The 27,243-nt window shown below is 40.3% G+C and overlaps 2 protein-coding genes across 2 annotated transcripts; one reads left to right on the top strand and one right to left on the bottom strand.

The window, feature by feature from the left end:
- The first annotated feature begins 7,510 nt into the window (after positions 1-7,510).
- Positions 7,511-17,942, top strand: myef2 (myelin expression factor 2). The gene is made up of 17 exons (XM_061246478.1): positions 7,511-7,742; positions 8,750-8,991; positions 9,829-9,881; positions 10,930-10,937; positions 11,041-11,134; positions 11,501-11,692; positions 11,779-11,932; positions 12,258-12,307; positions 12,493-12,553; positions 13,634-13,735; positions 14,346-14,387; positions 14,804-14,896; positions 15,379-15,474; positions 15,767-15,835; positions 16,358-16,533; positions 16,616-16,667; positions 17,540-17,942. The coding sequence occupies exons 1-17, from the start codon at positions 7,621-7,623 to the stop codon at positions 17,701-17,703; spliced, it is 1,770 nt and encodes a 589-aa protein (XP_061102462.1). The 5' UTR covers positions 7,511-7,620; the 3' UTR covers positions 17,704-17,942.
- A 518-nt stretch (positions 17,943-18,460) lies between these two features.
- LOC133131299 (sodium/potassium/calcium exchanger 5-like) lies at positions 18,461-23,766 on the bottom strand. Its single transcript, XM_061246593.1, has 9 exons — positions 23,459-23,766; positions 23,185-23,364; positions 22,850-22,933; positions 22,317-22,420; positions 22,000-22,100; positions 21,043-21,317; positions 20,522-20,728; positions 19,338-19,439; positions 18,461-18,899 (listed from the first exon to the last, which is right to left on the bottom strand). The coding sequence occupies exons 1-9, from the start codon at positions 23,616-23,618 to the stop codon at positions 18,580-18,582; spliced, it is 1,533 nt and encodes a 510-aa protein (XP_061102577.1). The 5' UTR covers positions 23,619-23,766; the 3' UTR covers positions 18,461-18,579.
- Between the last annotated feature and the right edge of the window lie 3,477 nt (positions 23,767-27,243).

Below are 27,243 nucleotides of genomic sequence, written 5' to 3'. Positions count from 1 at the left end.
AGGGTTCACCACAAAAACAGGAAGACCAGATTAGAGTTTGCCAAACAACATCTAAAAAAGCCTTTACAGTTCTGGAACAACATCCTATGGACAGATGAGACAAAGACCAACTTGTATCAGAATGATGGGAAGAGAAGAGTATGGAGAAGGAAAGGAACTGCTCATGATCCAAAACATACCACCTCATCAGTGAAGCATGGTGGTGGTAGTGTCATGGCGTGGGCATGTATGGCTGCCAATGGAACTGGTTCCCTTGTATTTATTGATGATGTGACTGCTGACAAAAGCAGCAGGATGAATTCTGAAGTGTTTCGGGCAATATTATCTGCTCATATTCAGCCAAATGCTTCAGAACTCATTGGACGGCGCTTCACAGTGCAGATGGACAATGACCCGAAGCATACTGCGAAAGCAACCAAAGAGTTTTTTAAGGCAAAGAAGTGGAATGTTATGCAATGGCCAATTCAATCACCTCACCTGAATCCGATTGAACATGCATTTCACTTGCTGAAGACAAAACTGAAGGGAAAATGCCCCAAGAACAAGCAGGAACTGAAGACATTTGCAGTAGAGGCCTGGCAGAGCATCACCAGGGATGAAACCCAGCGTCTGGTGATGTCTATGGTTTCCAGACTTCAGGCTGTAATTGACTGCAAAGGATTTGCAACCAAGTATTAAAAAGTGAAAGTTTGATTTATGATTGTTAGTTTGTCCCATTACTTTTGGGAGGCAGATATACAACTGTTGTAATTCCTACACCGTTCACCTGATTTGGATGTAAATACCATTTCAAATCCATTGTGGTGGTGTATAGAGCCAAAAAGATGAGAATTGTGTCGATGCCCCAATATTTATGGACCTGACTGTATTAATGAGAAATGGTTTAATACAATAGCTGGTTATACAGTGGTGCCATTCTTGGCTGTGACTGGAAGTAAGGTCCTAACTGACTGATGCCCTAATGAACTAACAGACTGACTGAGCCATGAGCCATGGTAACCAGGTTTTACCTGTAGAGGCACAAGATGGAGAAGATGCCACGGGAGGATTTGTGTGCAATATTATCAGCTCCTGTTCACTTCATTCTGAAAGAGAAATGGGGCCAGAATCAATTTTATTATCCTTGTCATCACATTTTTAAACCCCCCACTCAATGCTCTTGCAAGAGGAGCATCCATCTCACATCACTTCATTTTGTTAGAAGTGGATGCTTTCAAATGACTGGAACAAAGTTGAACAAAGCATATTCAGAAATGAAGGGCACAGCTATTGTAAAATTATACATACCTTATAATTCCATGTTGAATATTTAAATAACATCTGAAAAGGAACAATTCAATTCTAGGCATGATTCAGGAATAAGCAGGATAATTCGAGCAAATGTTGCTAGCAAATGCGGCAAGATTACATTACATTACATTAATGGCATTTGGCAGACGCTCTTATCCAGAGCGACACACAACAAAGTGTAAAGTGCGTACCCATAACCAGGGATAAGTGCGCTGAAAGGAGGGAAGTACAATTTCAACTGCTACCTGCATGCAATAAGGGCAATGGCACCAAAAGAGCGACAAACAATGCAGCATAAAGAGCCAGGCAGCGCTATGACTTAAGCATGCAGAATGAACCAGGCAGCAGGGCAGCTTTGCATGATTTTCCAAAGCAGGGCAATTTGAGCAATGCAGCAACAGTTAGCAGCAGCAGCACAGCGTGGCAGAGCAGCAGCAAAATGAGCAAAATGAAGAACCTGAACAGGTAAGGCTGATGGTTTTCGGGTATCGGTATTTTTAGTTGGCTAGGTAAGCAGTGTTTGGATAGTTTTGCTCTGTTTGTTTGTTTGTTCAAAAAAAAAATATATAAATAAATAAATAAAATGGCCCTTGTCCTTATCCTTGTTGTACAGGTAGCAGTTGAAATTGTACTTCCCTCTAGGGTCTTTCAGCGAACTTATCCCTGGTTATGGGTATGCACTTTGTTGTACGTCGCTCTGGATAAGAGCGTCTGCCAAATGCCAATAATGTAATGTAATGTAATGTAATGGTTTATATAGCCATAATAAGAAGAAGGCTATGAATTGATTGCATGTCTCTGTGATTGACTGAGCCAATCTGATGTGATCTTCAAATTCCCAATATCTAGTTGGTCAATCTTCACCTTCTATAGTGCTCTATAATTAAAAGAAAAGTGCTGAAAAATGTACAAAAGCTTGTTGCTTGGGTGGTACTGTCGAGGACCCGGCCCTAGGCCCCCCTGAGGAGAGATTGACGGGGGATGGGTTCAGAAGGAATGCATTGTTAACCCCTCGCACACGCCATCGAGGTGGTAGTAAGAACGCCCGTAAGAAGAAAAATATGTGGTTCAGAGATAATGAGCAGCCATACTTGTCAGTAAAGGAGTCTGAAGTCGGGGGACTTAGATTTAGGGTTTCAAGGTTAAAGTTCTGACTGAGAATACCCCAACCCTACAGGGGAGGGGCACAATGCCTGGCTAAAGAAAAAAAATAAGGAAAATGGAAAGGATGTCAATACCGAAAGAAGATTAAGAGGCTTCAAGGGCCTTCCTGATTATAACACAAATAATTTATCGGATAGATTCAAAGGACTGACTATAGAGGAGTTAAATGATGAATTACACTCAGCTATTAGCTGGATGTCCTTTGTAGATCCCTTAAGGCGCCACAAAAAGGGGCACCTGAAGAGTGTGTTGAGATGGTGGCAGGCTTTAACTTCTGGCTTGCATGAGATCAAAGTTTGGAGGAAGTCAAGGAGAGACTATGAAATTGAAACAGACACCAGTGATGAATAGGTTCATTAAAAATTACCTAAGAGCTAGTGTTTTTCCACTCGTATATTAAGATGGTGGAAATTCCCAAACCGGAGGGGCACATGAAATAAAATATTGGGGAAATTTCTTTTGAGGTATGAGAAAATGACAATTGGAAAAACAGAAATAATTAATATGATCATTAAAAAACAAGTTACATAAGAGATAAATGTCTTCCCGCTTGAAATATTGGGGACATTTCTTATCAAAAAGGTACACTTTTGTATGCAAAAAAGATATATAAGGAATAAGCTTTTAGACCTTAGAGTGGGATCTTAGAATTTAACCTCACAAGATATCTACGAGCTATTGAAGAGAGAGCAACGCAAGACAGCTGTAGTCAAGCTGGAGTGGCGCGCTCCCTCTGCGCGCCACTCCAGGATATGGATATGGAGAGAGGAGTGACGTACGCGGTGCGGACTCAGCCCAAGAGTTGTGGCAGCAGGACTGTTGTTGAAGAGGTGTTCATGCGCATCCCTCATCATACAGAAAAGCTGGTGAAAGAGTTAAAGGGCTTTTACGACATGCTTGGAGCCGTGAACTGCACCTGGAGGCCAACAGACGGGACGCGGGGTTCCTCCACGCTACAGAACACCTTCCTGCTGGGCCCACGCAAGAATCTGAAGCCTCCCCCCCTAACCTCAGAGTCAGTGAGGAGAGGCATATGCTGCGGCTGCACTGCAAAACCCCCAACGTGTTCAAAGACATACCAGTGCACATCCCATACAACAGGCAGGAGAAGTACGAAGTGCAAAGTCACGTCTTTCGAAAGTCTGGGTCCTGATCCTGCCCCCGATTCCCAAACCAATGCAGCTGTTCAAAGAGCTCATCAACAGCAAGGAGGAGGGATCAAATCCCGCAGAAAACGAGATGGCTATATTTAGGACATGGGTGGTAATTATAATCTATATTACTTGTAGAAGTAGGAAAAGTAATACATAGAAGTAATACATTATAAGTTTCCTTTTATTTTTATGTCTTTTATTTCTCATTAAGATACTATATACGATATAAATAAGTAGTAGACTTTAGGGGTGTTCGTACCCATTGTATTAATGGAAGTTCAGTAGCTTTTATCTCCGTGAAGGGGGAGCCATAAGATAAGGTAAAGGCCAAAGAGGATGATGGATATTTGATGGGTGTACCTTGATTTTTAAACATCATGGTGGAAAGGTAACTTAGAAAGAGCTAAAGGGGTATATGTAACTTGCATGTGATCAGCAAACTGCAAAAGATGATATGTACACTGTAATCTGTATAACTCTATTCTTTTGATTGATTATAATAAAGTATATCTTACTATAATCATAAGTGATAAAGATTCTTTAGAGGAATACATTGAATACAGGACATCGAATACCAGATTTGCATCACACCCTTCACTTCGAGACTGGGCTGGAAGTTCAGTAGAACTTACCAGGGCTCCAGGACGTTCGGAGTACTTGAGTTCATCCCCGAGACACCTCCTCGTGGGGTACTGCTCGTGGGAACGTGAGGTCTGAGCTTGGCAAGGGGTCCGTGGCTCACGACAGTACCCTATTAGATTAATAATTAATTTGTACATTTTTTGTTTGTAAAAGGTACTTTTAAGTACCCTTATTTCTCAGTGTGTATGAAATGTATTATTTTGTTGGGGCGGGGCAGCCTGTAAGGTCAAGTATGTCTTGGGTTTTTGAAGGAATGTTTTGAGACCATTTTTATATAGCCTCATTTTAGAGGGAAAATTAGTACTTTGCTGTACATAAAAGATGCAATAGCATTGTAGCCAAGTAATATCATAGCAACGTTAACATTCAGTGTAGTTTCACATTGATTTTGTACAAAGGTTGAACATAATTTAACACTGATGCTGATTCCATGTTGTGCAATTTCTTGCAATAATCCATTTCTGTACATCATTTTTCATAAATGGTGTGTGTATGTTCAGAGGTTGCATTGATGCAGAATTTTGTTTTTTAATGCAGATAAAGAGAACCAAAACGAAGAATAAGAAATATATTACGTTCTCTAAACGCAGATATACTGAGGTTTTTTTTTATTTTATATTACGGATATGACCCAAGCATGAACCACAGCAAAAAGAATTACTTGTGTTGAGCCAAACATCTTTGGTGTCTGACATTGGTATACACAACGCAAGTGTATTAGTGTAAAATATACAAATAAATGATTAATATACTGTTTATATAGACATTTTACCACAGCTACGGGGGGCTGCGACCCTCCGCTGCATGTCAGACACAGCATTGCCAGATGCCTAAACCAAACAATCATACAAAGATTCGAGAATTATTGTACTTCAGGGCAAACTATTGTATGTTTGTTGTTAGTGCGTGTGTTTGTATGTATACCTGTGAAAATAATGTTTTTGTGTGCCCCAATCCATTTCAATTCATATTTTGTGATAAATGATGATGATTGCCTGTCTAATTTAAATGAGCCCATATCTGCTTGATAATCATTGACAGCCTGGTGTAACCTATATGAAATATGCAGTAAATCTCACAAATAATATAATCATAGTGGGTGTGACATTCTTCATAATAAATAACTTTGATTTTAAGTTGGTGTGCTTTGAGGTTCTAATTTGATATGTGGTGTGCCTTAGGCCCAAAAAGATTGAAAACCACTGGGTTAACATATGTGACTCTGAACTGGAAGTTTGGTGGTTCAAGCCCCTGTGTAACCACGATAAGATCCACACTGCTGTTGGGGCCCTTGAGCAATGTCCCTAACCCTGCATTGCTCCATGCTGTAAATCGCTTTTCTGTAAAACTGTAAATCGCTTTGGATTAATAACAAATAATTTATTTATTTCTCTTACAGAGATATGACAATGTTAGAAGAGAGGAAACTGAGTCATTGCATCACATAGCCTACGATAACCATGTTGCTAGCTGGAACACGTGTTGAACCCAGCAACAGGGAAATTATCTGGCAGTATTCCATTAGAGCAGTGTCACTTTTATTCCCTGGTGAACAGCAACATATTTTTCTATGTTCCCAAGAGACACACTGATGTGTTTTTGAGAGATTAATAAAAAAACATTTTTCTGGAATCTTTCCAAGTGGACCATTATATAAATGCTTCGAGTAACAGTTATTGACTTAGAAAGGAATTAGACTCATAAGAACTCTGACAGCATAATGTCCAATTAGATCTTTGCTGAGACATTGTTATTATTTAATCTTTCAAAGTAGCCCAGTGCTATCTTGTAGTACCAATTTGTCTACTGGCTATTCACTCTTGCATTATTTTAAGGTGTTCCTTGGGTAATATATTATTTAGGACATGATAATATAGCCTTGCGCATGTGAGTTGGATACTGTCAGATATTAGGTTTCACTGCAAAATGGTCAGAAGCTAGTAGGCTATGTAGCTTCGCCAGCAGAAGCTGGCACTGTCTCTATAGCACAACAAATATTTTTACACCAGGGAAGCAGTCTTGACTAGTGCATGCACTACAATATTAGCTAAGGAATATTGTAACCCACATTTACTGTAGGCTGCTTGATTTACTGTATGTTAAAAATATGTTCATAGTAAAATACAACAAAACCTTGGCTTGTCATGATGTTTGGTTAAAAAAGGTGGCATACCGTGCACAAGCTTACACATGTATGTTCCCCATACCACCAAGTAGCATAGCCTACTCTACCTATCCTATTTTGTAATTACAATTTACTGAAGACTGCAGCCCATACTACTGCTGAAATTTGTTAAGGAATTACGATGCTTTCTTATGACCAGACCATTGGCTGTGTTATTTTATTGTTATGTCTTTCCTTTGTTTTGAAAGAAATGTATACAAAACAAAGGATAGAAACAAAAGTAAAATGACCACAGTCAATGATCTGGCTATAAGAAAGCATCATAATTCCAAATATTATTTATATGCTGTTTATTAATTGATAACCGATCAGCATTTTTCACTAAGTTGTAGTGGAAATACATTTTGTCTAATTACCCTTGTAGAGGCTGAATTTCTTCCTCAGCTAAATTTGGCTTGCCAGTGATAATAGATACTTCTTGAGCCCGTTCTTCTTCGGCAATAGGTTACTCGTTCTAACGGCCACATTTCACACTTTACTTTTCATGTCTTCCCGACATAGGGCATCTAGTTAGTACTAGAGCCCTGTCTCAAGACCCCAAACTACTACTAAACTTAAAAATCACATTATTGGCTGCATTGCCACATACTAATTTAGGAGGCTATCTATCCAAATTGTCATTATACTGGCATTATACAGTATACTGGCAATTGAGCAGTTCCCATCGTTTCCCACAGGAATCAATGGAACCGGTAAGCGGAAGCTATAAGAACAGATGACAGCTTCCGCTTCCATGGATTCCTATGGGATCTGCTCGGTGGCGCATGAAGCCAGTTGTTGGAGGCTGCCATGTTTGACAATGCATTTTAGCGCAGTAGGTACCTAAACATGAAGGTATGAATATAGGAATTAAAAAATATCTGCTTCTTTGCAAATCGATCCCTTGAGAGTCATTCGCTGTTCAAGTACTCTGTTCACTGTTAAAAGTACTGTCCAAAATAGTATAATTTCGCCAGGGCAAATTAGTAGTTTTGAACGGATTAATTAACTGCAATACCTACGGTAACCACTGGGGTTTGCGAGCTTCAAGGGGGGTATGTAAATCCCTGGGGAGCGCTAACTCACTGTAGTTCTCGCGATGGGAAAGGCCTGACTAAGTGATTGCTGATGCTGATTTGCGCTGCAGTGGTCATAAGAAGCGGCTGGCTAGTTTGATTTAACATTTACGTCCCTAAACGTATTATCATGGATGATGATATTACCATCATAGATGCTAAAGTGGAATCTGAGGAACAAGAAGAGGAAACGGCACCGACCACTGAAATCGAAAATGAACCGCCGCAAGAAAACGCTAATGGCGAAAAAACGTAATTTATTTTTGTCGGTGTAACGTTAGCTATATGACCGATAGCTAAAATGGAGTCTTGAATTGAGAGGGAGCTAGCTGCACTAGCTAGGAAAAGGCCTGTTTTAGCTAGCCATTTTGACCTAACAACGCATCATCTAAAATATTTTGTTGGAAACTAGGTAACGTTATCTGATTCTTAGTTACCCAGGAAGATAGCAGTTTATTTTCTTGTGACTGGTTATTCATTTATTGAGCAGTAGAATTAGGCAGCTAGAAAACAAGCTTGCTAACACGTACCTAAACGGCACTAGGCTACATACTTAGGCTAGCTTCCTAACTTAAATAAAATCAATTTAAATCCGTTTAGCTATTGCTAGTTATCTAGTTAGCGATAGATTGTATGAAATATGCCTAACGGTGTAACTAGCCCCATCAGTATGGCATACCTAGCTTGTTATCTCGTGTTGTGGCGCATTTTACTAGCGCTCTTCAATTGTGTTCATTGCGACAGGAAGAATAGCCATTAGAACACTTGGATCCAGTGAAGATGGTGAACTTGTGCTAGGTTAGTTGTACCTGTGAACGGTATTGTTAACTATCGGTTAGTGTTAATTGTGCAACTTGGCGATGCAAGTTTGCTAACTAACGTTAGCATAGTTCACCTAACGCCGCTAACGTTACGTAGGTTGGAATCTTTGCCGTTGGTATCCACCTAACGTTAGATAACCTAGCTAGCTAAAAATCTATATTTTAATGATTTTTCTGAAGGTGTTAGAAATCGGATGGTGTATTCTTTAGACTGATAACGTACCAGTCCAATTTGCATATCATACGGTCTCTTTGTTACAGCATGTGGCGCGCAAAATAGTTTTTTGGGGGGGTTCAAGGGGTCCAAGCAATGTGCAAACATTAGGCATTAAGGCATGCAAGCTTGCAAATACCAGTTTAGTGTTGCATATTAAGAGTGTGCTTGTATTGTTATGTTTAATTCTGCCACGTATTTCCCCGCTGTTCTATTTTATCTAGTGAACCCGAAGCCGAAGCTGAAGCTGAAGCCGAACCCGAAGCCGAGGAGGGATCCCCTAAGGAGAAGTCTGAGTTGAAGGAAAAATCAACTGGCGGCAGAAGAGCCAGCCGCTTTCAGCCTTACTCCAAAGACAGGCATGGCGGTGGTGACAAGAAGAGTGGCCAGAGAAACAGAGTGTTCATTAGCAATATTCCCTATGACATGAAGTGGCAGGCAATTAAAGATCTTATGAGAGAGAAAGGTAAATTTTTAAGGACCCAAGGACTCTAAATGCAGTAGACTTCCCCCCCCACCCCCATTCCCATACTCAACAAAATCTGTGCTTTTTTTCTTCTTTTTTCTTGATGAGACATAGCTGAAAGGATGACATTTTATCCCCTGGTGGGATTTTACATTTGGTTTTCTTAAGACAACATTTGGAGGTATTTTGTAGTTGACCTTTGAGTTTGAGGTGACATTTTCCTGGAATTGTTCATTTAAGTCCTCAATGCCTCAATGTGTTTTTCCTCCTGTGGTAGGAGATCACTATTGTTTTGGACAGAAATTCTGTGTACATACGTTTTGTCAAAGGTGATTTTTTTGGTTATTTTGTCCTGGGTTTGACAGCTCCAGCATGTAACCTCCCAATATGCATATTTTGATGAATTGTGTTGTGTTGTATCTGTTGTAAGGTGACACATTACTGAAAAGTTGTGCTTTGCTATGCACTGCTTAGAATTTTTGGAATTTTGCTTTATTTAAATGTAGAAATCTGTTTTTAACTGTTCAAGGTGGATGGTCACCTTAAAACAGTTAAGTGCTATGGGTTTGGTGTTCACCAACTGCATCATGTTTGACACATGTTAGTATTTCCATGTTTTAAGGCCCAGCTGAGAGAATGTTTTCACTGTGCCCAAGGCGGATGGAGGTGTAAATGAACAGGGGCATGGTGTCGTTCAGTGGAAAGATGGTCTGGATGGATTGTTGATGTTTAACGGGGTGCTCCATCTGCAGTGTTGTACCAAGGGGCAAGTGACGTGAAGACTGGTTTAAAATGCATTGTTTCTTTTGGTATTTTCCCTTTGTATGTCTCATGTAGTTGGTGAGGTTACATACGTGGAGCTCTTTAAGGATGCAGAAGGAAAGTCAAGGGTAAGTGTTGTGGACAATTTACTGCACGAGGTTTTAAATATCCTCAGCAGTTTTTATTTCATCAGCAATCCTCTCGGTCATGACAATTCTGGTAATGTTTATTTGAATTGTTACTAAAATGGAAAGGATTTGTGGGTAGAGCCTTTCTCTGGCGGCTGTAGTTTGTGACCTCTGTTTGTGAGGGGTACAGTTTGTTGATGCTACTTGTGATTTTGGGAAACTAACACCTCTGAAGCACACTAAAGTTTTGGCTGTAGTTTTCAATTGATGGCTAAGTTTGGCTGTTTAGGAAACAAAAACGATTGATTTGTCATTGCTTGTCCATTGATTGACAGAGGCCATTTCAAAAATCTTGCGTTTATATTGTATGAAGGTATGCGAATGGCACAGTGCACTCTTGTATTTTCTCTGCCCAATCTAGTATGTTTTGGAACTCAAACATTACTTAATCAATGTTAATATGAATGCCAGGACAAGGGAATTATCTTTACTGTGACCACTTTAGCTCAGAACAATTGCATTTCATTGACAATTGTAATTCAATCTGATTTCTACTGTAAACTGCCTGAACATCAAAAGTTTGTCTGTTTTACACATGCTCTTATTGTTTTTTGACCACTATTTTCTTCAAATTAGCTTTTTTTATCTTTGATAATATTATTTTCCAAAACGACAAACTTTGTTTCTGTTGAGACCGTTTGTATTTCCAAACTTTAATGCATTTGATTGTCTAAGGGACCTGAAACCGGGAGGTAATGTATCTTTCCCCAGACCTCATCGTTGGATCAAGGCCTCCAAAGTTCCAAAAAATTTTCAATCAACCAAATGCTTTGGTTTGCTTCTCGTGACGCCTTGGGATGGACAGAAAGCCGTAGTACAATTGAACATTTACCACGTGTTCAATTTTCTTTCAGTGACCGTCTGGGGGAAAAAAAAACCGGGACACTTAAGTGCACATTGTTTATTTTTTGGGTGTTAATTGTCTCTGTTCCTCTTTCCCCTCATTGACGGCTTCCTTGTATTCACAACCACCATGTTGCGGCTGTAGGGTTGCGGGTGAGTAAAAACTCCTGCGGTGTTACACTACACTGTGATATCACTTTACCTAAAAATAGCCTCTGTTTTATGCTTTTTCATAAGCTGTGCCTCTTATTTCCAGTGTTGTTGAATTCAAAGATGAAGAATTTGTGAAGAAGGCAATTGAAGTTATGAACAAGCATGATCTGAGTGGCAGACCACTTAACATCAAGGAGGTAAGGGCTACAGAAACAAAAAATGTGAAAGGAAATCTAGGCATGACATTTTGGGGGGAATTAATCTTTCAGCCCCCAGCCCAATATGAAATTGCTCCATCCAAATCCCAAGGGGTATTAGCTTTGGTTGAGACAATTGAGCTGAAAAAAATGTATTTGAGTTTTAGCTGAATAAATCCTAAATGATAGTATAGCAGCAATTGTGAGTGGTTGAAAAGGTAGAAGTTTTGAGAGTGCAATACATGGGAATGTACAGTAGTTAACTTGAGTGCCATATGCACTCTTTGGACTGAAAGGGTTAAATGGATATTCCCATGTGTTCCTTCTGTAAAAATATATGTGTGTGGCGTTGGTGATGTGTTCTAGGACCCTGACGGTGAGCATGCTCGTAGAGTCCTGCAGCGTACTGGTGGGATGTACCCAGGGGGCCGTGGCCATGATGGTGGTCCTGGTGGGATGAATCTCCCACCGTCAATCGCCAACAATCCCAACATCCCTCATGAGGTCATCAGCTCCCTCCAAGCCGGGAGACTTGGCACCACCGTGTTTGTTGCCAACGTAGGCCACTCTTCCTCTTCCAATTTTGTAAAATTTGACGTTCACCAATTATCTGTTATTAATTTGTCTCTTGTCATGTTTCTCAGCTGGATTTTAAGGTGGGCTGGAAGAAGCTGAAGGAGGTTTTCGGCATGGCTGGAACCGTCAAACGGGCCGACGTCAAGGAGGACAAGGATGGCAAGAGTCGGGGAATGGGCACGGTCACCTTCGAGCAAGCCCTCGAGGCAGTGCAGGCCATATGTATCCTTCACTTTGGACCATAACAAATTTAGAATGATAAAGTTTTAACTGCCATTTGACAAATTATTTTGTGTCATAAATACGTTGATAAAATTTGATAGCATTTTGATATTGTACATTCAGTGTACTTTTAGGTCGTCTGCTATTTTGATCTATGTAGGACTTCCCTGCATTTCAGTTTTGCTGTGTTAGGATGTGAAAGCTTTGATTTGAAAGATGATTGAACAAAGAAGCACAACTAATAATTACACAGTGTAACAAGTTTGGATTGCCAGCACTTTTCTTTATATTTACTTGAGCTCTATTCCTTGACTTGGCTTTCCAGCTATGTTTAATGGGCAGATGTTATTTGACAGGCCCATGCACGTAAAGATGGTAAGTTGTCTACTTGTCTAAAAAGCCATGTTCGGTATTTTTAATGCTGTAGTCACCTTATTTTCTACTTTTAATGTAATCTAGGGAATGGGAGATGGTGTAAGGACTTGTTACAGTGATACGCTCTATTACATGCACTACATTTCAGTTTGTGTGTGTGTGTGTGCGTCTGTATCTTGCTGTAGGATGATAAGTCCATTCCCCCAGATGATTTTCGCCCAGTCGAGAAATCTGCTCAGTTGCCAAGTAAGTCAATGTATCCCTCTTTTGTTCGTATTTGTTTTATATCAAACTGAATATTTTAATCTATAAAGCTGTAATGCAATTGGTTAGAGAAGTACTTGGCGCTGGGGCTGAGAACATTGCGTGATTACTGGGCTCACTTTCATTGGGTAATTTTAGGTGTTAAAAAAGGACCAGTTTATGATAAATAAATAAAAATTAATAATAATTTGGTAATTTATATTTTTTTATTAATTTTTCCCCCCAAAGAAATACTGGAATTCACAAATGTAATCCAGTAAAACTGAACTTGATGCGTAGATGTAGTCCTTGAAAAAAACCAAAGAAAATCCTCTATAAAAGCTATATCTTTTTTTATTTTTTATTTTTTTAAAGATATTTTTTAGGCCTTTTTTCAGCTTTATTGGACAGTATAGTATAGAGAGACAGGAAGAATGGGAGCGAGAGAGAGGGGAAGACATGCGACAAATGTCAGACGGTCGGATTCGAACCGCTGACGTCGCGGCTCGCAATGAGCATGCGGTCAGTGCTCTACAGGCTGTGCCACCGAGACACCCACGCTATATCTTTTAATAGTTTAAAAGATATAGCTGGGAATTTTATCTGCTGAATTGCTAAATTACGATGGTAAGGAGGAATAAATGCAGATGGGTTGTTTCAAAATGGCTTCTTCAATATAGAAGCGTAACTAGTGGGCCTGTTCCCCAAGTACAGATGAACAAGAACCAACAACTGGGGGAGAATGTCAACACGTATACCCTGTCCCTCAATGGAAACCGTGGGCCAGATGGTCCTTGCTATGAATGAAAATGCATCACAGCGGGTGGGGGTTGATTAGATCTGGTGGGGGGAGAAACAAGGTGTGGAAGGAATTGGAGGGGGTAGAGAATATAACAAGTAAATTTCAGTAAATTAGGGGATAGACAAGGTTGTAGATTGGTCCCTGGTCAAAAGTGAATTTGACTGGATTAGGTTATAGACAAAGTTGGCCCTCTACAAAATTACATATTTTTGGGGGGGGTTAACGGTACTGCACTTGGCTCCCGTGTTTTCCAACATATGCTAACAGAAATCTTTTAACAGGGGGTCTAGGTGGAATTGGGATGGGCCTTGGTCCAGGCGGCCAGCCGATCAATGCCAACCGCATGAGTGGAGGTGGCAGCATGTCAAACATGGGCCCTGGAGGTAATTTCCGCCGTGAATCCTCTCACATACACCTGTACTATATTGGCATCAATGTTGGTTGAAACAGGATGTTGAGCTTTTTGAAAGAAGGCAAAACGGGTAGAGGTATTTTGTGATGAGATTTGTGAGCTGAAAATGTATGCCCTCTTATGAGAACCACTTCAGTAAATGATTGGAGCTTCAATTCAAGTCGGAGGACTTTTGGACTTTCTTTTTGTAAATGATTGTTGGTGCCAGACAAGCTGGTTTGAGTATTTCTGTAACTGCTGGTCTCCTGGGGTTTTGGTGCGTAAGTCTCTAGCGTTTACTCTAGGATGGTGCGAAAAACGAAACATCCAGTGAGCGGCAGTTCTGTGGAAGGAAACGCCTGTTTTTGAGATGGGTCAAAGGAGAATGGCTCGAGTCGGATGGGCTACAACAGCAGAAGACTTATGTTGGGTTCCACTTCTCTCAGCCAAGAACAGAAAGCTGATGCTGCATTGCTCACCAAAACGACATGGCAAAAATGGCTGGATAGTGAAATTATTGGAATTGATTTCCCTTGTGAATGGACTCAGCATTAATTCCCTTCATGGGCTAAGCATGCTTTTCTGTTTTACTCTCCGTGTAGGTATGCATGGTCCTGGGTATGGTGGAATGGGGCGATTGGGAGGTTTGTTCTAGTTAAATGTGTGTGTGCGCGCGCGTGTTTTTACCCCCCCCCTCCCCCCAATATGTATTCTAGAATATCCGTGGCTTTGTTGTGTTATGTAAAAATAGCTTATTAAAGACCAGCTGAAACAGAAGTTAGAGCAGCACACACAGACCTTTGATCAACCACTGGTACGCGATGACCAAAAATCTAAATTCAAAAGTTTTCCAGGAAGTGGATGGGGAAAAAAGCTGTGAAACTACACAATTTTACTTTCAGATGTTTGTATGCTTTGGAAGAATTGAGGAAAAAGTTACTTCAGCTGGTCTTTAACACCAACGCTTATTAGCCTCATACATTTGTAAGCGCTTTGGTAGTTATCTGTAGATGTTTGTGCTAGTCTTTGACCCTACGCATGTGGTTTTGTGCTGTTGTAGGAATGGGCAGTGGAGGGTATGGTGGCATGGATGGCATGGGGAACATGGCTGGGTATGGAGGCAGAGACATGGCGCCCATGGGAAGAATTGGAGGTAATGTACTGGCTGGTTCTGAGCTCTGCATGAAGGCCAGTTTATAGTCCAGCGACAGTGTTGCTCGACTGAAAGCGCAGAACGTTCATGAATTCTATTCTTACCCAATTCAGACTGTGGTTGTTGTCCTTAGAAACAAAACTATAAAAAAAGTATTCCTGTCACCTCGAGTATAAACTAAATGCAACCAGTGACATCCATTGCATCTCATTGGTCATAGTGACGCCCTGTCGCTGGACTATAAACTGGCTTTAGGAAATATTGAAGTGTACACTGACTATTATTAAGTACTTAAATCACAACCTATTCTTTACAAAACTCCAGTATACTTGGTAATTCTGCATGGGGATGTTATGTTAGCCTACATTTAGCAAAGAAACTTGATGTAGCAAATGACAATCTAATGTTAGTCTGTAGAGTGGGGCAGTAGTCATACTGGGTTGAATTTTCTTTGTCTTAACATTTTCTGCCATTTGTTTTAGACATGTATCGCTCTGGAATGGGAGGTATGGACAGAGACTTCGGGAGAACTGACATGTCCATGAGCCGAAGCTTCGGGGATTCATTTGGAGGAATGGGTGAGTTGGGGTTTGTGTGGATATGTGCATGGTGTCTGCGCACGTCTGTTTGCATGTATGTGTTTACATGTGCAATTGTGCGCATCAGCATCATTCATGTCCATTCAGCAAAACTCACTGGCAACAAATATTAGAATGGTTGCAGAAAAAAAAAAAAGGAAAAAAAAAACACTTGTATGTTTTGTGCCTGTTTACATATTAAGACTAATGAGAACTGCTTAACTGTCCAGTCAGCAAAACTCTCAAGCAATTTTGTTCATCACCTGACTCTTAAGTGAATTTTCTTCATCAGGAATTGGATTGGGAGCCTTTGGTGGAGCAATGGGTAATGCTGGCATGGGACCAATGGGGTCTACATTAGGTACATGTACATTCTCCTCCATTGCTGAACATCGGCCCAACATCACACATTCATTTGAGTATCTTGTTAGCAGCGTCTCATGATCTTTGTTTCCCTGTGTTGACTTTGGTGGAGGGGATTAAGAGCTTTCTGGAACTGTTGTGCACTGTTCAGGTGCATTGCTCAGTTTGAAAAGTATGCTTTCCCCATACCCATTCCCAACCTGCATATAACAGGGATGGGCAACTTCAGTCTTGGAGGGCCGGTGTGTATGCAGGCTCAGTCAGCTAATTAGCCCTATGCACCATTCACTCAAATTAGACCACACTACCATGCTACAAGACAAGAACATTTATCAGCTGCTGGAATGTGGCTAAAAATGACCGATCATGTGAATGATTGGGCTAATTAAATAATTAAGAGCAGGCCAAATCCAAAAAACAGATACGCCCCTCCTTGCCCATCCCTGGTGTAAAACAATCGAGCCATGACATTGTTTTAGCTGGAGTGTAGGCCCCTGAAATCTCCTGAAATGTTTTGTAGGGGGTGGAATGGGGAGCCTGGGCATGGATCGGATGAGCTCCAGCTTTGACCGCATGGGCGGTATGGACATGAACCGCGGGTTCGGTGGTTACGGAGGGGGCTCCAGCTACATGGGCGGCGGAATGTCTGACCGGAGTTCGGGGTCGAAGGGTGGCTGCCAAATCTTTGTGCGAAATGTACGTACGAACATTTTAAACATCGTCACCGTCTCTTGTGCGCGTCTCATGTGCTCATTTCCAGTGTGTTGTTGTTTTCCAGCTTTCCTACGATCTTACCTGGCAGAAGCTCAAGGAGAAATTCAGTATTTGCGGTAAGTGTTCAAAGTTCAGATGCAGGTCTGTCTTGATTGACAAAACAACACATTGCTTATGTTAATTGTGGTATAAGCAAACATTAATGTTCATTTTCTTGGCTTTTTCTTTCCTTTTCATATTTGTGATCTATTCTGCTTTGCGAGGCTTCTCAATTTATTCTGATGGTCTTCCGGATTTTATGCTGTAGGTGTTTTATCTACAGATGGTAAAAATATGTTTTGGGACATTGATTAATGTAATCAATCTTTAAGAATTGAACTGCCAGGATTATCAGAAACAGAAGAAGAGTGGGCACTCTCTCTTACCTAGTCTAGAAAGATTGGATAAAATGACTGCTTCTCCTGAAAATTACATTAGTTATTTATGTGATACTTTTATGCAAAGAAACTGTTGATTAGATTAAACGGGCCAATCCCCCCAGGAGAAATCTGGGGTTAAAGGCCTTGCTCAACAATTGCACTGATCTAATTGTGGCTACATCCACCAACCTTCCAGGTCCTGGTCAAGCATCTTAGCTACTAGGCCGTAGGTGGCCCCAGAGATGAATATACTCTATTCAGTTCACATGCACATTTAATTACTATAAACTAGTCGCATGTAAGGGATTCACGTGATGAATTATAATTCAGTCTAAAAACTGTGGCCCAATTGGCCAATTTGAAGCAACCCTTGACTCACGTCACTTTAGCCTTGTTTTTTGCCATTAAAATGGCACTGGTTAATGAAACAATTACTGTACTTTTGAATGTACAGTATCAAGGTGGGAGACTGCATATCCATTCAAAACAGTATGGGTACATTGTTTTTGAACATGAATCCTTTAAATGAATGTTCTGTTATTGAAAGGCCTGCATTCTCCTTTTTTCAGGCCAAGTGATGTTTGCAGAAATCAAAATGGAGAATGGGAAATCTAAAGGGTGCGGAACGGTCCGCTTCGACTCGCCCGAGAGTGCCGAGCAGGCGTGCCGGATGATGAACGGAACCAAGATCAACGGGAGGGAAGTCGATGTCCGTCTCGACCGGAACGCTTGAGCTCCCGCGGCGACGTGTCCACCCGTCTCCCACAAGTTTTTGTTTTGTTTTAAAAACACTTGGCCCCGGAAGTCTTTACCGCTCTCCCCAATTCCATGATAATCACCAGCTTCTGTATCTGGATGCGTGTAGTTTGTTTATATACCATTAAACCTTGTTTTTTTTTTTTTTTTTTTGTAAGCCATTTTTAATTTGTGGGTCAACAGTTTATTTGAATAAATAAACTTTTTAATTTTTAACTCTGTTCTTGTGATGTTTACGGTTAACTGTTAAATGAATTTGTTTCCTCGTGAGAATGCCTAAATGACATGCTGACTTCAGGATGACCTCTCTGGGTTACTCAGTGTCTGGTGGTGGAATGTAATTCATCAGCTCATAATACACCTTTTGAGTAATACGTCATTTTGGTATCTTCATATCTGGCCAAAGTTATTTTAAAATCCCTGCCTTCCTGAGACCCCTCATCCTCAAATGAGGACATTCATTTCGGCTTCCCTGAGCTCTATACAGTATCTTAACATAAGGGACATTCAATTTAAATTGATTTCTTTTTAAAGGCATAAACATGTTGCAGTCATTACAGTTAATCATGCATGACACTTGTCTTATGTAAAAAAGGATAACCTTTTCTGAGACGCAGTAGAAAGAAGTTTAAGGCACTCCGGTGTGTTGATGTTTCTGTAGTTTTCTTGTTTGGCTTATGGTGGGATTTCTCTTCTCCGGTCTGACAATTTCCTGTCCTCCCATTCCTCTGAAATATGTTTCCTTGATCAATAATGCTCCATGTCGGCTGCGAATATCCATCAGCCGGGATTTGATAACTGATCAAGTCTTCAATATAACTGCTCGTCCCTGAGATGCGATGATATTGAATGATTAAGTACACATGTGCGCTGGGCTGTTGCCTATAACCCCGAGTTGATACAGGATGGTCAACGTTGTGAAGAGAAGGTAGAACGACAAGGAAGCCAGGCCAAGCTTCCTGTCCAGTTTCCATCCGTTGAGATGCACAGTTACGTACAAGACCGTGACGGAGAGGAGAAGAGTCCCTGCAGTGAAGATCAGCCCGCTGCTGTTCACCTCCACTGGGGAGGCTGGATCCACCAGTGCTGCCTTGATGAACCAGGGCAATCCCAGACACAGCATGTTGAATACGCTCGATCCCACAGTGTTTGACATTACCATGTCTCCCTTACCTGAAATGGAAACAATGTATTGGTTACTGTCTAGATATTCACCTGACCATAACGGCTGTCTAAATATTGCAGAATGAAATGGCAGAACATTAGAGATATAAAAACTTTGGGAATAGGAGTTGTTCAGAACTGAAATGTGTGTAGCTTTGAAAGTGAAGTAAAAGTATTAACATTTTCATTTAAATCCTTTGTTGGAATGGTTGGTTGTATTATTACAAGTTGTATGGCCTGTTTTTAAACTGGCTACTTAATCTTGTTAGTATAAATTAAAATCACCTATAATAAAATGAGCATGAGGAACACACCACACCAACATTTTTTGGATAAGACTGGATACCACGCTGTTGAGATTATTCTGACAAAAGTTTGCGTAAATTTGTTAGTCAAAGAACAGATCAAACTAGAAAGTGGATACAGTGCTGGCTGACATTAGCGCACCTTCTCTGGCCACCATAACACTGGAAATAATGTCCGGAATCTTCGTCCCTGCAGTCAACAGAGTGAGGCCCATCACCGTGTCTGGTATGTGCAGAGCTTCTCCTGTGTATAACCGACAAGAAAGAGTTCCATTTTGCCAAAATAATGGCTTGAAGGACATTTCAAGGAAGGAAGTATGACTTTTTTACAGTGCCATGAAAAAAGTATTTGTTACACTGAATGGTAAAATTGCCCATATCACCCATACGAAAAGTGCAATGAATGAGCCATGTGATCTAGTTATGCAGTATCTAAAAATAATACATTTTCATTGTAATTTACATTTTGAGACACAGGTTGGATGTTTTATGACTTGCAGAGGTTTCCAAAAGCGAATTAATCATCGTAATGTTCGTTGCCTGTAGAACTACCTAATGTCAGTTAACCATCAAACTGAATATAGTTGTGTTGAGCTGATGCGCAGTCTGGGAAACCATGCAAATTATGGGTAAACATCCCTTTGAAAGGGAACACAGTCATAGTACCGTTTTTGTTGAATGCTTCCTTTTTGAATCATCAGCCTTAAAAACCGTAAAGAGTCACTTGTATTGAATACCTACAGCCACCATTTCCAACAAGTCACAAATGCTGGCATTGTAGCATACATTTAACTGAACTGAATGGCTGTTGAAAGGAAAGACTGTTTCCAAATTGAGTTTGTGGATATTAGATACGAGAGGGGTAGTGCTTTCACTTTATCTGGGCACTCCAATTTAGTGACTTTCTAAGAGTTACTGCAGAGTTTTCCCATGGTCGACTTTATGGGCACTAGTAGGATAATAATTATATTATACTTTACAATGTCAAACTGGTATCACATGATTTCACATGGTATTCCAGAGAACATAGCAGCCCTTAAAGATCTTCTCTGATTTCAGACAAAGGGCTGCACTAATCCCCAGGACATAACAAGTCTGTTTCAAGAATTAAGAGAGTTGAACATATGATTATGCTTTTGTGCATTTCAAAACCATTTATTCTTAAGCAGTTCATCATTCAATCCCTTGCCTTCTCTTTGAATGGTATCAGGCATATCTATCTTTATTTTTAATCAAGCCATCTTTCTATAAAATCTGTTCCTACGAATCCTTATCTTGGCCACTTAACTTGTACCTGAACCAAAGCCGAGCAGGGAACAGATTTACCCACAGCAGTGACCATCCACACCAGTATGTAAGTGAAGGCCGATATCCACACTGAAGACATGAAGAAGGTAACCATGAACCAGTTCTTCCAGAACCTTCTTTGACAGTCGGGGACAGTTAGGTACAGCAGCAGGATCACAGGGAAGGACATCACCCATAGGACTCTCTTCAGCTCACTCGCAGGCATTGTAAAGACGCTGCTCTGATCTGCCACACAAAGGTAGGGGTTCAAAATTACATGTTGACCAGCGACCAGCTCAGACAGGCTACCAGCTCATACCCAGCTTCACCAGCTTATGACCAGCTTGACCAGCTCAATTTTCAAGCTGGTCAAGATGCCTTAGCTGGATTTTGCAGCAGGGGACAAGCCCAGTCATCATACTGCAAGACAACACATGGCCTATACATGTTTTCCTGTATTGCAAGTGGTTTCTGGTTTTGGCTTTTTACACAAAATTACATTACAGGCATTAGGCGGACTTATCCAGAGCAACATACTATAAAAGGCATACCCATCTTACCTTGTGATATTTCATTCAGTCCGTGAAGGCTGAGGGACAGGTGAGAGTAACCCGAATCATCAAAGAAGGTTCTGCTGTCGGCCCTGGTGCTTCGACGAACCGGAAGACTGCTCGTATCGTTCCAGCCAATCAGAGGCTGCTCTTCACAGTGGTGCTCCTCCCCTGTGCTCAGGCACGGTCTGACCCACTTCACTATGCGCTTGTGGACGTGAGTGTCAAAACAAAGTGCAACAATGTACAGCCCATACACCAGTAACAAACTGGCTGCTTCGTACCTTAGAAAGAAAAATTGTTATTGTATGAGCCATATTATGGATCTGATCAATACTACTTCTAAGACCTAATAATAATTTGTATTTAGCTGAGACTTTTATCCAAAGTAACTTACAGTCGATTAGACTAACCAGAGGACAATCCCCTCTGGAGCAATGTGGGGTTAAGGGCCTTGCTCAAGGGCCCAACAGCTGGGCTTGAACCACCATCTTTCCAGGTCCCAGTCATGCACCTTAGCCAGTAGGCTACAGGCTGGCCCTCCTTCTGTTGCTCTGTGTACAGGGCATGTTTAAGTGATGAAAACTAACTAAACTGTTAAACTGACTACCTGAAACACCTCTTTAGGGCAGCTTGAAAACATGATAAATGATTAGATTTGAGAAAGGATTATATTTTGTCATTACCAGCTGATAACCTAGTGGCTAAGGTACTTGACTGGGACCTGAACAGGCCCCGATATAATCATGGTAGCAACAATGAGATATGTGTGGCTGTTGGGCTGAGCAAGGCCCTTAACCCCACATTGCACCAGGGGGGATTGACCCCTGGTTAGGCTAGTTGACTGTAAGTGACTTTGGATAAAAAAAGCATCAGCTACATAACTAAGATGTAGTTAAAATAAAATAACTTCTGAGCAATACTCTTTACTAATAGCCATGAAGCAGCTTTCCAGAAGAGACTTACCAGTATACTTTGTTATCAGAAATGACAGCAAGCACAGCTACCACACTAATGGCATATGCCACACTGTCTCTAAACAAAGGCCAGCAGGAGAGACGACCCACCTGGAAAGAGTTTTGTAGAGGTTGACTTCACATGGTAATCATACACAGTATGGACATCTTCTATGTTCTTTTCTATCACAGCAGTCATTTTGTCAAATTTTAGAAAAACTGTACAGCAATTGAAAAGCCTACATATTGTGGATTTGAGGTATTCTTCAGTAGTCCATACAAATGACAAGGAAGCCTTTCATTCATTTCATTGTGAATGTCACATACCACAGACGTAAAGAGTCCACACGCAGCACAAATACCAAGGAGATTGAAGACTGCCGATCCAACAATTCTACCAACACCAATGTTTCCCTTCGTCGCAAAAACCCCTAACATTAAATCAAAGACAACATTAACATCGCATGTGTTAGTAATTATTTAAACTATTAATCAATAAGCATTGTTAACAGAAGAGAATCCCAACTTCCTTTTGTCTCTGCACTGGCCTGTGTGTTTTAGAATAGCCTTTGAGGCGCTTTCATTGATTTTACAGCACAGTTCACATGACTAACATGTTGGACATGGTTGGTCCAACACAATCCATATCATCCAATGAAAGCCAGCTTTTTCTTTTTCGGTACATTTGAGATACTACCTCAAAATACTAACCTATTGGCTAAGAACAATAATAACACATACTATACTGGTTGTTATTGTTGTTAGTAGTAATTGGCATACATTATTACCAAAGCAATTGCAGTGTTATTATAACTGTAGACACACTATTACAGCAGCTTATAAAATCCTAATAGGCCTACCTAGAAATGCTTTTACCAGTTCTGGGGCCGAGCTCCCAGCTGCCATAAAAGTAGCTCCTGCAACATCAGGAGAAAGCCCAAGACCTAGGAAAGATAAACAGTTCTTGCACCTCCTGCCTTTCAACCACAGAAATATCTGCCCTGCTGAAAAAAGCTCAGACAAGCTACCAGCACTAGCTCATACCCAGCTAGACCAGTTTATGACCAGCTTAATTTTCAAGATGGTCAAACTGGCACAGCTGGATTTCACATTCGAGTGGACAAGCCTCGTTTTAAATGCTTGCGTTGTGCAAAGATAAGTCAAACACCAACACACATTCAACGTTGGCACTTACGTTCCCTGATAATTTCGAGCGATGGTAAGAAGTAATCGTCACAAACTATGGATACTGCAATAAGCATGTAAACAATGATCAAAACATATATAATAATTCCAACGTCCTTCCACTCCTGTGCTGTGAAAAACCCCTCAGGTAATTCAGACGACTGTGAGGATATGCATTGCGTTTCGTTCTCTGAAAAAAGAAAAGAAAGACGACATTATACCGTTGAACACTGCCTTAAGTGTAATACTACTGCGGAGAGTTTTCTGTATAGGTAGCCTCTCACCAACATCCCGGCGTTTTCTTTTAGAATTGAGCTCCAGTGAAGTTACTGCAATTTCGTATATTAAATAAACCATGCAATGCAGGACTAGAAAAAATCCGAAAACACAGAACATATTTTCTCTCCTTTTCTTCTTTTTGTGCAAAAATGCGTATTCAATCATTTCTCCTTGACTTTGAACAGAACGCACAACAGATGTGGAACAAGTCGGGAGGCTACTAAACCAGTTAACCTACAGGAGTAACTCTCCTAGTCATGAGCGACCTCAGTCTAACTGGATGCATGCCGTTTAAGATCATTTGAATAGTATCACCAGCTTGCGTTTCACTAAGCAGTGGATCACGAGTCGAAATAATTTAAGTAACCTCTATGCCCACAGAATTTTAGCTAAGCGAAGAAAAAGAACGATAAAAAAATGACACGGCGGTATTCCAGTACAACTTGGCCTTGCCTCATGAAAAACTGGTGAATGTTTTAAAATCCTTTTTTACATTTTCATCTCGCATGCGTCACGCTTCCAAACGTTCAAAAACAACACAAGAAAATTCATTACCAGAAATTTGCTGTTTGAGTTTGAGCAAGGAGGAAAGTGCGAAAAAACCTATTGTCCCAGAAAAGAGGAAATACTTAACTGCATTCAAATGTATGTTTAGGCATAGCACGACAAAATGTGAAAAAGGCATTGTAGGCTACTGTACAATATTGAAATAGTATGCTATTTAATTAAATTATTTACGGAAATAACATATAATATTTTAGTTTTTGATTTTTAAAATGAGCAAACATTTCTAAAAACAGGTTTTCATTATAGGTTATTAGTGTATTAGTGATTGATTGACAAAAATTGCTATTTTATCAACTCAAAATGAAATCTACAACACAATAAAGTGCAAAAAGTGAAGGGGTCTGAATACGTTCTGAAGCCACTGTATGTCTATAATGTTACAAAATAATATCAGGGATTTTAGGGTTTTGGGTTAAAAAATCTGTGACAGCAAACGTGATACATTGCACAATTCAGTCGCCCTTGTAAAGGTCTGGGATGCAAATTAATTTGTTAATGTACTGTGTAGTATGTTTTTGATTTATTCAATATATTTTCTCCACTGAAGGGTCGATTTGTGGGGTTTTTTATATTTCCCTGAATTACTCTATTGCCAGTGAAATGTTCTGTCTTTCTTCTGACCTTGTAATATACCTGGTCACAAATGTAACGGGGTTGTGGCAACCAAAAACATTTTGCCTATCTTCCTGATGGAATGCCTGGATGCCTCATCATTGTAGACTTTGTTTTACTAACATTAATCTGAATGCAAAATATGTTGAGTCAAACCTTTTTTTGCCAATAGGCTTGCCTTAGTTTTAATGTCATAGTTACCTTTCAAGTAAACTTTTACAAGTTACTTCATTATCTTACTTTCAGTTGGAAATGAGCTAAAATGATGCCCATTATATATGACAATTATAACTTCAGTGGCCTACTCAGTATTACAATAAATGAAAAATTCAGAAGTGTTCATTCGACTGAAAATATATATATATATATATTTGTTATAAGGAAAGAACATCTGATACTTTTTCAATCTGCAATTCAATTTTTTTACTGTTTACATTTTATGTTTTAGATTTCGAATGCGAGAGGCTGAACTGTATGCTGTGCTAGTGTGACCTCTGCTGTTTAGTTTTAGAGACGCAATTTTCAGTTGTTGTATGTTAAAAACTGATGAGTGACTACATTCTGTTACCTGCAGTTAAACAATGCGCTGTGCACATCTAACTACGCACAAGCTAAAAGTGAACAATATGAAATTTATTGTGGGAAAATAATTAGTAATACTTGGATGGGAGACCTCCTGGGAAAACTAAGTTTCTGCTGTAGATCTTCTCTAGTCACACACTCATACCTATGGGCAATTTAGACTCTCCAATCAGAGTAACCTGCATGTTTTTGGACTGTGGGAGGAAACAGGAGTACCCATGCAAACACAGGGAGAACATGCAAACATCCACACAGAGAGGGATTCAAACCCAGGACCTCCTTGCTGTGAGGCGGCAGTGCTACCTACTGCACCATCCGTGCCACCCAGCAAAAACATTGTTTTCTCCCTTTCCACCTCAGCTGGTGTGTAGTGAGTGTTCTGGCGCAAAATGGCAGCCATGCATCACCCAGGTGGGTGCTACACATCGGTGGTGGTTGAGGGGAGCTTCCCCCTCATCACTATAAGCGCTTTGGGTGTCTAGAAAGGCACTATATAAATGTATAATATACATTTAAGTAGTACTGTCACAATTAATTATAAAGAATTTGTTGAACATTACTTTACATTTCATTTTGTTTAGCAGGCACAGATTTATCCAAAGCAACATACAAACAGTGCACGCCAAAGGTCATTCGAACAACTACAGAACAGATTGGATTCACAGAAAATCAGTTGCCTAAGAATCTGTTGATATAATATATAATAACTACCCAAGAAGTGGACTGACTAGGCTGCAGACACCATGGTTGCTCAGTATGCATCATTCATTGATAACTAATTGCCTCTGTTATTCTTGCCTCAAGTATTCTTAATCCAAGTATTGACTACGGATACTCTTCCCTCTGCACTCATCTCCCTGCCAGCCTGGCAGTCAGCTCCATAATCTTTGGGACAAAGACATATTTTTTCTTACTTGGACAACTTCAGGGGGACTAGCCCAAGAGAACTCTTGAATCTGAGGAAGACGTCATATCCATGGAAACCAGCGTTCCTTATATTGGGCTAGTCCCCATGAAGTTGTCCAGGTAAGGTGTCCTTATTACTATATTGTCCTGGCTGTTGAGCACCTTGTAGTTCTAGTATAGGTAACCGGCCTGAAACATGTTGGGGATCTCCCTTTTTGCAACATTTTTTCTTGATTTGGCTCTGTACTAGAATTTTAGCTTTGTAATTTTGGGACAAATGGCTTCACAGGTGTTTCAGATTAGTCAGGTGTGTTCAATCATTTCCTTGGTGCAGGTAAAAGAGAGCTTTCAGTGTCTCGTGTTAATTCCGTCTGTTATTGGTGTAGGACAGCATGAGTACCAGAGTTGTGCCAATGAAAGTCAAGGAATATACAATACATACGTGTTTCTAGAATGCACATAATCCACATATTCACTGATCAATTCAATTTCAGTCAGGGCTCTTGACTGTACGGCAGTAAGCCACACCAGCAGGGGGCAGTAAATGTCTGTTTTCTCTGCCACTGCATTATAAAATATCCCTGACATAATGCCTACAGTGTGCAGGAAGAATTGTTTTTGTTCCGTATCATTTCCCTCTCTGTCATGTTCATGTCTTAAAAATGTTTACACTTAATTAACGTTAACACTTTACAATAAGGTTACATGCATTGGCATTAACTCATGTAATCCCGGTGTAGCCACAATGAGATCTGCACAGCCGTTGGGCCCTTGAGCAAGGCCCTTAACCCTGCATTGCTCCAGGGGAGGAGGAGTCTAATCAACTGTACGTCGCTCTGGATAAGAGCGTCTGCCAAATGCCTGCAATGTAATGTCATGTAGTTGTTAATTAACCAACTAGCTACTGAGAAGTTCATCTGTTGTTATTATATTTGCAAATCATTAATTCATGGTAACCACTACATTAATGTCAATTCATATTGGAATGAAAAAACAGTTTGTTAATGTCTAACTAATATTAATGTAACTAATACATTTGTTAGTAGTTGACTAATAGATGAACTAATGTTAAAAGTTAATTTCACACTTAATAAATGTATTTGTGTGACCAAAAAAACTACAA

This window comes from Conger conger, chromosome 6 (assembly GCF_963514075.1).
Source record: "Conger conger chromosome 6, fConCon1.1, whole genome shotgun sequence".
Lineage (NCBI taxonomy): Eukaryota > Metazoa > Chordata > Actinopteri > Anguilliformes > Congridae > Conger > Conger conger.
Note: the sequence above shows the minus strand (reverse complement) of the source record. Positions and strands in the feature narration are given on the sequence as shown.